Below are 11,671 nucleotides of genomic sequence, written 5' to 3'. Positions count from 1 at the left end.
CCATATAGTTTTATTTTTAAATTGTATTTTGGTATATTTTCTTTTTTAGCGGGTTGGGGGTGTCCCACCCCCCAAGAAAATAGAATAAAACAACCACAGGACCAGTATCTATTATGGAATCAGCGGTTGCCGAGAATTTAAGCTTCAGACAGACCGACGGACGAATGAACATTGTTTTACTTTTTATTATAGATATATTTTCTCTGCATATTGACCTATCTCTTCTTTCCCTGATTGTGAAGTGACTTTCAGGGTTGGGGATTATTTCTACGCTTTTTACGCGCTACTAATGCATTTTAGAACATTTTTATTTTAAAAAAAATGTCATTCTGCTTTAGATCAAATTTTATTTTAGTGTAGTTTATATAGATTATAAAATTTAAATGGCTGTTTCGATTATATATTTTTTTATCTAATTATAGTTAACAACATTACGGTACCCCTTCTTTAAATATGTATAGTGGTTGAAAAGTTTAGACACTGTTAGTGTTTAAATGAAAATTTGATAAAAAGTCCCCTATCTTTTGTATAGAAAACTTTGGGTACCTATATAATTTTTAGTTCAATGTCGCCCTCCCTTCCTGCCTTCCATGAACCTACATTTTAATTTCACTTCAATTGGTTTCTTTTAAAAAATGGATCGAATAATGATATGTTTAAAATTTCAGATTAATTTTGATAATGTCTGGAGTGCCTGAAGTTATAGGAAATAGAGAAAATATAGATAATACACCTTCCAACAATTTTGATGATGATTTAGGTATACACTTTTTCCAGTATGGATCCAAAACCAATTAATATACTGAAAAAGAAAACAACGTGTATCGTATCGTATTACAGAAATTTTAAATGAAAAATAAAATAAAGATCATAATATTATTTGTGGCACACAAAACTTTACTTCTCCCCGGAAAGCTTTCTATAATACGATGTGATAAAAGTTATTTCTCGCATCGTATTATAAACGGCTTTCCGCAGATATAGAATGTACAATTATAAGATTAAAACCAGTTTTTTTAGCCCCGAGGTGCCGAAGGCACTGGCTAAAAAAAATGGTTTTAATCTTATGATTGTACATTTTTATATTCGTAGAAAACTAGATATAATACGATGCTAGACATAGTTTTTTCGTATGGATGAGAACCGGTTCCTATCCACCGGATTCGAAAAATCTTTTATATCCTTTTATTCTAGAATGGTTCTGAAACCAATTGATAATAGAATCTTATCATACCTAGAAAAAAACATAGCCAATAAATTCAAGTTTCCTGCATCCGTTTATTACAGACGGACAGAAAAGCTGACGATAATTTTGTACTATAAAGAAGATTTGCAATAAGTCATTATTTTTTGCAGATACCCAAGTGAACTCTAGTGAAGATGAGATAGAAGTTCAAGTTAGTTTTGATGAAGATAACATTAGCAGTCACAGGTTTACACTATTAAGATATTATAGTTGCCATGGGAATCGCCCTTTTAAGAATGAATTTAAATACAAATTTATGATTTTGCTTATAGAGATGCTACGCTTTCAGTTAATACTTAATTGTTGCAGAAATCTTGATGGAAGATTTTATATCAATAGGTCGATTCTAAATTTTTTTTATATAACTTAACTTTCTAGGGATTTAAGGCAGCCCTAACAAATTTTAATTTTGAGGGGGGTGTTACTGTTGACCCATTTGGGGTGCATTTGCTCCTATTTTAAAAAAGCATTGTTGGTTCTTTCCCTTAAAGTGCGTCTTGAGCAGTTATTTTCTAAATCAAATAGAAAATAAGGAAGGGCGGGAGCTAGTTTTTTTTCTTTGCATAACCCCTGCGGGAGGCCTTAAACCGGCTGGGCTAATCTGTATCTAGTATGACCTAACCTAATATAACATAAAAAGAAATTTAAACCTACCACCCCTCCGTATTTTAAAATTTTTTTTTTCAAAAATAGGAGGTGGGAGTTGTGTGCTCGAATGTGTACTTTAAGTGAAAACACCTTTTTTCCTTTGAAGATATTTATAAATATGAAGAAATTAATTGTGTTATATCTGACTTTAGTGGTGATAATGATATCGATGAGGATCAACTTAATCTAAGTAATGGTAACAGCGATAATGTAAGGAGAACACATTTTATAATAATTAGAGAGAGAGAGAGAGATAGTAAGATAAATTTATAATTAGAGAGAGAAACAGAGAGGAAGATTAAAAGAATAGATAAACATATGATTAAATAGATAGATTGATAGATAGAAAGATGATAAATTAAAAAAAAATAGATAGAAGAAAATAAAAAAAAGAAAGAGAGAAAGCACATTTAGGAGAAAAGGGATTTTAATGTGGAAAATAAAAGGTGAAAGATAAAAAAGATTTATTTATATAATCCAAATACCAAAATGTGTTAAAATTTGAAGAATTCTACTGCAGCAGTGAAAAATAGTGATAATAATGAAATAACCAAAACTTTGGAAAATTCCTCAACACACACAAATCAGGGAAACGGACAAATATTCTGAAAAATTCCAGAAACAGATGTTAAACGTGTTCTTATAATCTTCCCTGGGTTGTTTACCGAAAGAAAATATTTTCTTTATATTTTTATTTGGACTGCAGATAAAAAATGTTCTAGCAGAAGTTATATTATTCTTAAAAACCTCGTAGATGTAAACTTTTTCTAAAAGCAATGTTAACCTCGCGGGGACCCATTTACCTCTACTTAACCTAACCTGGTATAAAAAAGACAAAAAACACTAGGAGGGAATGCCTTTAATACAATTTTAATCTACCCAAGACAAAATTTAATAACTTTAATTAATTGGCGGAAGATAAGTTTTTTATTCCAATTAAGTTCTCAGAATGTTTGTCCCTTACTACGCAGAGCGATGAAAATTTTGAAGAATCCTTAAAATTGAAAGATTTTGTATCTGCTAATGGTAGCACTTCACACGCAAGGGAGGTTTAATCACAAATCCACAATTTTAATAAAAAAATCTAACCCAGAAATTATGCTCAAGATTATTTTGATGCAAATCTGTTCAAAAAGTCGATCTTTAAGTCATGAACTATATATATTATGTCAGAAATGATCACTTTTGTCGACATATTGGCGACAAAAACCTTTAAAACTTACAATGAAAGGATAGCCTTTGGGGGTTGAGTTTAGTTGGAATAGCCTTGGACTTTTTATTAAACACTCCTAAAATTAATAAACATTCGGTCCAGCCGTGTACGAGATCTAACTGGACACCTACTGTTACTTTAGAGGCCTCTTAGGGTATTTGGAGAAGTCTGGGTTGAATTCGGACCCCCATTTAAAAAAATATAAGGAGAATCATTTCGGTTTATCGATTATCGACACACAAACACAGATCCTGAAGCTTTTGTATAATGTTGGTTTGGTTTCTTGGTTGGCTAATGTTGTTTTTTAAAAGTAAAACTCGTTATTAAATCTCCCTTCCTCGTGTAGCAGTGTTGAAAAATGCATCAATCATGCCCCAATACATCATCATACATCACAAACACATCAAAACTTAGAACAATTCACTTTAAAAGGTAAGAAATAGATAGATAGATAGACAAATAGATGGTTGATTGATTAATATATTGATACATACATCAATAATACTAAAATTTGGCTTAATTTTTCAAATACAAAATTTCTCTCTTTTCTCTCTATTTCTCAACATTTTTCTCCTTTTTCCTCTCTCTTTCCAATTTTATATCTATTTTCTTATTCTTTTCATAACGATATTTTTCTGTTCTTGCGTTGATATCTCTTTATTTATCATTCTGATTTTTCCCTTTTTTAGTAGCGAGGCTACTCTATAATTCACTTATAGTCCGTCAGTCAGTCTGCAACGCTATGGGGGAAACGTGATTTTCTCGGCTTCTATACAAGATAGACGGCTGAAATTTTTAGAGAAAATTCCCATGACATATGCCCATCTAATCTATATATTGTTTTGTCAATCCATCTGTTATTTGGGGTGCTAGATCGATTCCTAGATTTTTAAATTTTCTCAATTTTCTCAACTCATTAAGATTTGTTTATTAATTGGGGTGCTAGATCGATTCTTAGAATTTTAGATTTTCGTGATTTTCTCTATTCCTATTCAGGATTGACGGCTGCAATTTTCAAGGATTGAGTATGTTTATATTCTACATATTTTCAGCAAGTTTCATTTGTCTATTAATTGCAGTGCTAGATCGATTCCTAGATTTTAAAGCTCTATAGTAAATTTTTTCCCAATATCCATTCATAATTTTTGAGCTTCTCTACTTATGGATGTTGTCATTCTTGTTTTCTTTTTAATAATTAGTCATTTCACTTATCCTTTTTATTTTTTATATCAGTTCTCTCTCTCTCTCTCTCTCTCTCTCTCTCTCTCTCTCTCTCTCTCTCTCTCTCTCTCTCTCTCTCTCTCTCTCTCTTTCTTTCTTTCTTTCTCTCTCTCTCTCTCTCTCTCTCTCTTTCTCTCTCTCTCTCTCTTTTTCTCTCTCTCTCTATCTCTCTCTCTCTCTCTCTCTCTTTCTTTTTCTCTTTCTCTCCTTTTCCCTCTCTCTCTCTCTTTACTTATCTCTATTTTTTTATCTCTCTTTCTCTAACTTTTCGATGATCTCTTTTTTTAACAGATATGTGAAATAAATTGATCTTTACTAATGATTCTAATAATCTAACAAACGCTAAATGTTGGACATTTCTTATTTAATTGAAAGAGGATTAATAAACATTCCATTGTCCTATCCCTCTACATTGCATTATGGATATAACACCATTTTTGGAAGTTTTGTTTAACAAAAAGAGACAAATTGGGTTGAAATTGAGTTCTGACACTTTTAGACTCGGCCAGGGACAAAGAGAATTGGAAAGCATATAAAAATTTGTTAAAACTGTTAAAATACGTTCACTAGTAATTTGTAAGGTGACAAAACCATGGCACAACCAAGGGCATTGAAATAGTCCCTACTGCTGCCATGTCGGAAACGTGATAGTAGGGAACATGCATTAGCCCATAAACAAACTTAATGTCAAGTTCATGCGTTAGGACTTGCTGACAAAGGTACCGTTCAACCATATAATGGTTAGTTGTCTCCATATGACGTTAATAAAATGTTATTATAATCATAATTTGAAAAATACATGAAGAAACTAGTTATTATTTCAAACCTAATACTTTGGATAATAAGGATTTTTGTAAGTCCGTTAAGATCTCGTCAATTGAGTTTTCAGTATTATGTAATCCTGGGCAGATTTTATTTGTCTATTTTTCAAATTCAAGTATACCCCTAGAGGAAATTGTAACCGCCGCTAGTATTTTAATATTAAAGAATTTTTCTATAGCGACAAATTTGATATATAAAGAATTTTAACTATCCCAATATTTATGAAAATGAACGCACACACAACCATTATACTTTTAATGGTGTGCTATGAACACCACAAAAGGATCAAAACTCAAAAGTGGTACAGCGAAAAGTGACATGTGTGACGTCATAAAAATAGTCCATTATCCTTTTTTGGGGGGTTTCAATTCCCACTTTTCATATCATCCTTCCTTATTAGACGTATTTTTATGACGTCTTAAGACAAAGCTCGTGCAATCAAATAGTTTATTGTCTGTTGGATATTACTTAACCTCATAACCTTGGTGTTTCGAAAGAAAAGACGGTTTTGCTCGCTTTAGTTATCCTAGGTTGTTATGAGAAAAACTACTTTATGCGAAACCGATGTTTCACCACGTTCGAACTAGTATAAGCCCATTTTTAACACAAAACAAAACTGTTTTTAAATTAGTTTATATGCTAAGGTTGACATTCAACAAGATATTTATAAAAATGGCAAAAACTGCACAGTAAGGCTCAAAAATTACGATAAAAACACATCTATGATATTTAACTGTGTAAAAAATGTGAACTGGCCCTCAATAGTTTTTTTTACTTCCAATTTTGGCCTCTCTTATTTCAACTTTAACTATAGAAAATAGCCTGAAACCTTATCAGAATTATAGAAAAGTATCTCGGAATTTTTTTTTGTATAATTCATTCAACAGGACCATAAAAAATCCCCACCCAAATTAAACTTTTGAGCGTGTTTTTAGCCCCTTGAAAGATGCCCTAATCCATCGAGGTGCCATCCCTGCGGACATTCTTCTTTCTTCATCTTACATAACCTATAATAGATCTTTGTGAATTTCCTAAACTAGTCTTTAAAGAATAATCGGGAATAGTCCCTTTCTTAACAACGCCCCATAAGGGTCGATTCGTCATATTTTTAAAATGTTTTTTTTATAGGTTATTTTAGGTTAGGTTAGGTTATATTGGGTGAGGTGATTGCCCCACAGGGTTAGGTAATTGGCCCCGCAGGGTTAGAGCCCCCCACAGGGCCTAGAAATAGGAGAAAAGTTACAGTGAAAAATACGAAGAATCGCCCCATAAGGTGCAATGTTACGAAAGGGACTATACCCGATTAATCTATTTAGTCTTACATTGATTTAAAAAAATATATTTTATGGAATTTAGCCCATTTTTAATATACAATTTTAGTTAGTGGTAAACTTTAAGTCTAAGGGAAATTTACAGATTTTTTTATATATCTCAGTAATGGTAGGTATGAAAAAGGATAATTTTATATCATAATAATATAATTAAAATTCACAATATTATAACAGAGTAAGATGGGATAAATTTAGTTAAAAAATATAAAGTCAAATATACAGTTAATGGTTTATTCATCTGGACTATTTAATTAATACTAATTGAGCTTGAAATAGAAAGATAGATGGCTTCGAAACCGATTCAAATCCAGTGGAATAGGACCGGTTCTCGGCCGTACTGAAAAATCATTTTAAGCGTTGTATTACAGAAAATTTTCCACAAATATAAAAATAAAAGCTATAAAATAAATACCATTTTGTCAGCCTGGGCCTTCGGCCACTCGGAGGTAACAAAACAGGTTTTAATCTTTTATTTTCCATAAAATACAACAATACAGAAAGTCGTAACTTATTGAGTAACTACTTAACTAAAAGCATATTTTTCTCAAATTTTCGTTGATTCTATTAGGTGTAAAGAAGTTTTTATTGCGGTAGAATTTCCCTGCTTGAAAACATAGTACTACACCACCCTATAATCATATTCAAATCTGATTTAGATTACCACAAAACCCATTTTTATGCAATATCCATTTTTACACTTTTATACATTTTCAAATAAAAAACCCTCATTTTTTTGCAACGAAGCTTCTCTATTAATAAATATGACATACCATTTCTCCCGTCTCGGTAATTTTGTACTTATGGATTTTTCTTGAAAAGATTTATTTTAGATGTTTTAAAACTAAACTAAAATTAAACTTTTAAATTATTATACAGGTTATTTGTCCTTGTACTTTTAAACTTAAATTTCAGTCTCTGTAATATACAAAATTAGTAGTTATGTATATGTAAGATAGGCGTCTGAATTTTTTATTTGCAGATTCTTTAATCTCATGTTTAAAATAGTAGATATATTGATAAAAATAGATACATTATCAAAACTCAAATAAATACAAAATTATAAAATTCAAAAGGATAACCTAAAGGATATCATATAAAGTAGTACAGTTTTCTTGTTTGAAGCTAAAGATCTCAATAAATAATGAACCGATTGGGTTCTCTTTTTATAGGAAAGGTTCACAAAGGGCCAGTGATGTTTTTAGGCTATTTTATTTTCAGTGTTAAGTCTTTGGATGTTTTTAAGTTATTTTTCTAGACCCTTTTCTTCAACTTTGAATACAGACTATTAGATGTTAGGGGCTCAACCGCTAGTATATCATAAGTTTCGAACCATAGATAGATCTTTTACAGCGTAGAAATACATATTTCAAACACAGCCTACTTCTTACACACATCAATTTCAGACGTAGGGTGATTGTCATTTGTTTTTGCTACAACTTTGTGTGTTTGCAATTTGTTAAGACTGTTGGGGATCTAAAACTATTATTTTCCAGTATGGCATCGAAACCGATTAATATCCGCTGGATTATAACCGGTTCTTAGCTGTACTGAAAAATTATGTGTAGCATCGTATTTTAAAAAAATCTAAAATTAATACCAGATTTGTTAGTTCATACCTTCGGCCCCTCGGGCCTAACAATACTGGTTTTCCTTTCATAATTTTTCCTTTTGATATTCGCGGATAGCTGTCTATAATACGATGCGTTATCAAGCTTAATTTTCTGATCTAAAGCGATAATAATTTCACCCTTGTATTTTTTTAGATCTCCAACTTTTAATGATAGTGGCTGTGATGATGTTTTTAGCATGTTTATTTATCAATCAATCAACATAAATTTGGTACAAAAATGCATGTAGAATATGAGTGAATATTATAACTGGGGAAATTTTGTCTTAATTTAGCTTGCTAACGTGGAACTCGTTTATTTGTCAGTTTGTTCATCCAGTAGGAGGGAAGAGGATGGGGTAAAGGGGGTCGAAGGGGGTAATCGTTAGAGAACATGAAATTCTGGTGCAACATCTAATTAATAACAAATCCATTTACACAAATTGAAATAAGAATACAAGGAAAATTAGAGGGGAAATGTTCAGGGAGGGAGGGGACATTGGAATGCTATTTAAATCAGTACCTAATGTATTATAATAAAATTTTCTCATTCGTTGGCTTGGAAACTTTAGGTACTTTAAAAAAAATAGTTGGTTGGTTTCTTAAGTTGATTGTCCAAACGTTTTAGCCAGTACTTTTAATCTACAGATGAGAAACTGAATGTATCCTTATTGGGGATGTACGTCAATTTTTCGTCCATTGTCTTATCCCTTTAGATCCCTGGAAATATCTATAAAATCAGTGGGCTCTTTCACACAAATGACCTTGTTGAGAATTAATAACCCCCCTCTTATATTTTTGAAATAAATTGAAAATACTAAGGGTAGTTTTTTTTGTTTGTTTACTTATTAGGGCTAGGCATTGAAAAAACCAACTACAATTTACTCATTTTCAATTTATTTGAAAAATGTATGCCTAATTTATTATTTAATTCCAAATTTTGCATATTATTGAAAAATCTGTCAATTTAAATTGACTACAACATGACCATTTGGTTAAACTGGTGAATTTAACATGAAACATGTCACATGCACACATAATTATATTCAGTGACCCAACCGCGCTTTCACATAATTACCTTGTTGAGCATTGATACCCCTCCCCTATTTTTAAAATGAATTGAAATAAGGAGGAAGGAGGGGGGGGGGATTTTGTTGTTGTTTGTTGATTACTTAGGCCAGGTTAGTTTAGGTCATATTAGGTAATGGTTAGCTATTACATTATTCAGTTCTTATATCTATTCTTTGTAAAAGCAAATTTGATTATAATTTAGATTTTTTAAAGATTACACTTTTTATTTAGACTTTCCTGTAATACATTTGGATGTTCTTTATATTTAACTCTGTAGAATTAGTTTTTAATTGATCTGGTTCGCTACTAATGGTTGTGTTGTCATTCTTGCTTTTTCAACGAACCTTTTCTATAATTAGGGTCGGTCCGTCCGTACGTTCGACCTCTTGAGCTCTTTTCATCGATTTCAAACTTTCATGATAATTCCTTGTACAGTTAATCAAGATGTAGAAACTAATGATGCCTAGGGCAAAAAGGTACAATTTTATAAGCAAGGCACCTCTATAATCAAGTCATATAAAGTATGGCTTAAACTGTATCCCGTATTTACGCAATTTTGAAAGAAATTTATGTTCAGTTTTATTTAGACTTACAATTTAGTGATCTGAGACTCTACAATACTTGTTGTTCGTTTTTTCTTCTTTACAAATTTAAAGCTTCGCTTTAATGGATGTTTTCATCTTTGTATTTTTTTATCTGCTGTTAAGTATTAAGGTGAATTTAGATTTGGTTGAATGAATGCAAGAACATTCAAGACTCCTACGAAGAATCAGAGATATATAAGAGATTTTCTCGTATTCATTTGAATCCGGTGGATAGGAACCGGTTCTCATCCATACGAAAAAACTATGTCTAGCATCGTATTATATCCAGTTTTCTACAAATATAGAAATGTACAATCATAAGATTAAAACCAGTTTTTTTAGCCGGTGCCTTCGGTACCTTGGGGCTAAAAAAACTAGTTTTAATCTTATAATTGTACATTCTATATCCGCGGAAAGCGGTTTATAATACAATGCGAGAAATAACTATTCCAGTATGGCTTCGACACCGATTAACATTTGCTGGATTAGAACTGGATCTCAGTCATACTGAAAAATCATGTATAATAATAGGAATATTTCATTACCCTATATAATCCCTGTACCCCTGAGAGCCTAGAGGCAGATAAAAACTACACAGAAGAATTTCTTTAACTTTATAAAGATGCACATTCAAGAATATGTTACTATAAAACAGCAAAAAAGTTTACATTTACAGCATTGCATATACAGATATGTTTTAGTCAGCAAAGTTTTTTTCTTTCTGTGACAATAGTTTTGTTACCGTAGATGGTAAATCAAACACTTTAATCCGTTTGAAACTCAAAAAGGAATTTCTAGCAGATAAAGACTTTTGTTTTAGTCACATACAGCTAATATATTATAGGGATAAAATAAAAAAAATACTATTGTAACGAATATTTCAAACCAATAATGTGGACCATTTGAAAATAGGTAGTTCTTTTCTTGATGCCTAATCCCTGTTAGGGCTCTAACCCTGCAGGGCCTGTACATTTGGTGTCCTAAACCCAGGAGGCTTCCCTGTAACCAACATAATTTAGCCTAACCTGGGTGTAAATCAACTTTTTAAATTTTTAAATAAAGTTATTTTCTGCTAAAATGATGACACACTGAAATGATGTATCCTTCTAGTTAAAGAAAGTGCTTTGCATAAATAATTTTCCAGGCCTTGAATAAGATACCACATTTTCCTTTTAATTTTATAAAAACCTTTTATACAGCCAACCTTGCATGTAAACCTTAAATACTAATCACTATTTTTTAATTGCAATACGATTTAAATATTTCGTATTAATGGTGGAAGCTTATTGTTGTTTTGTTACACAGGCTATAACCCTCTAGATATTTAGTTAAATGTGACCTTTTTGGAAGGGGAGGGGGGATATTTGTTACGGATGGTCTAACATCATAAAAAGGGATTCTTCTTTTTTGTTGTATTTATGTTATTCTACAGGGAGGATTGGTACAATTGAGAACCTTACATTCCCCAAAATATTAAGTTTTAGTTTTAATATTACACTTTAAGAGAAAAAGATTAATTCATCATACATTGTCTTATCCCTTATATCCCTGGTTATTCTATACAAGAAGTTACTCATGTGAATAATTAAATATAAATTCATCATCTCTTGTCTTATCCCTTATATCCCTGGTTATTCTATACAAGAAGTTACTCATGTGAATAATTAAATATAAATTCATCATCCCTTGTCTTATCCCTTATATCCCTGGTTATTCTATACAAGAAGTTACTCATGTGAATAATTAAATATAAATTCATCATCCCTTGTCTTATCCCTTATATCCCTGGTTATTCTATACAAGAAGTTACTCATGTGAATAATTAAATATAAATTCATCATCTCTTGTCTTATCCCTTATATCCCTGGTTATTCTATACAAGAAGTTACTCATGTGAATAATTAAATATAAATTCATCATCCCTTGTCT

General features: G+C 31.3%; 2 protein-coding genes across 2 annotated transcripts in view; both read left to right on the top strand.

The window, feature by feature from the left end:
* Window positions 1–672: 672 nt before the first annotated feature.
* Window positions 673–2,949, top strand: LOC145334477 (uncharacterized). The gene is made up of 5 exons (XM_080179941.1): window positions 673–760; window positions 1,357–1,432; window positions 2,047–2,104; window positions 2,402–2,482; window positions 2,866–2,949. Exons 1-5 carry the CDS (start codon window positions 682–684, stop codon window positions 2,947–2,949), a joined length of 378 nt encoding a protein of 125 aa, XP_080036067.1. The 5' UTR covers window positions 673–681.
* Window positions 2,950–3,457: 508 nt separating this feature from the next.
* The window catches only part of LOC145333519 (uncharacterized), a 109,106-nt gene continuing 100,892 nt past the window's right edge, over window positions 3,458–11,671 (top strand). Inside the window, exon 1 of the mRNA XM_080178678.1 lies at window positions 3,458–3,539. The gene's annotated coding sequence lies outside the window, so the exon portion shown is untranslated. The remainder of the gene's footprint in view (window positions 3,540–11,671) is intronic.

Source organism: Acartia tonsa, chromosome 12 (assembly GCF_053477335.1).
Source record: "Acartia tonsa isolate MP-2025a chromosome 12, ASM5347733v1, whole genome shotgun sequence".
NCBI lineage: Eukaryota > Metazoa > Arthropoda > Copepoda > Calanoida > Acartiidae > Acartia > Acartia tonsa.
This window is presented reverse-complemented; position numbering and strand designations above follow the sequence as displayed.

What these genes read in the sequence shown, in the direction of transcription:
- LOC145334477 (XM_080179941.1), top strand. Translation starts at nt 682, where the DNA reads ATGTCTGGAGTGCCTGAAGTTATAGGAAATAGAGAAAATATAGATAAT. An exon ending in GATAACATTAGCAGTCACAG is followed by an intron (nt 1,433 to 2,046) that starts GTTTACACTATT and finishes ATCTGACTTTAG; the next exon opens with TGGTGATAATGATATCGATG. An exon ending in GTAATGGTAACAGCGATAAT is followed by an intron (nt 2,105 to 2,401) that starts GTAAGGAGAACA and finishes TAAAATTTGAAG; the next exon opens with AATTCTACTGCAGCAGTGAA.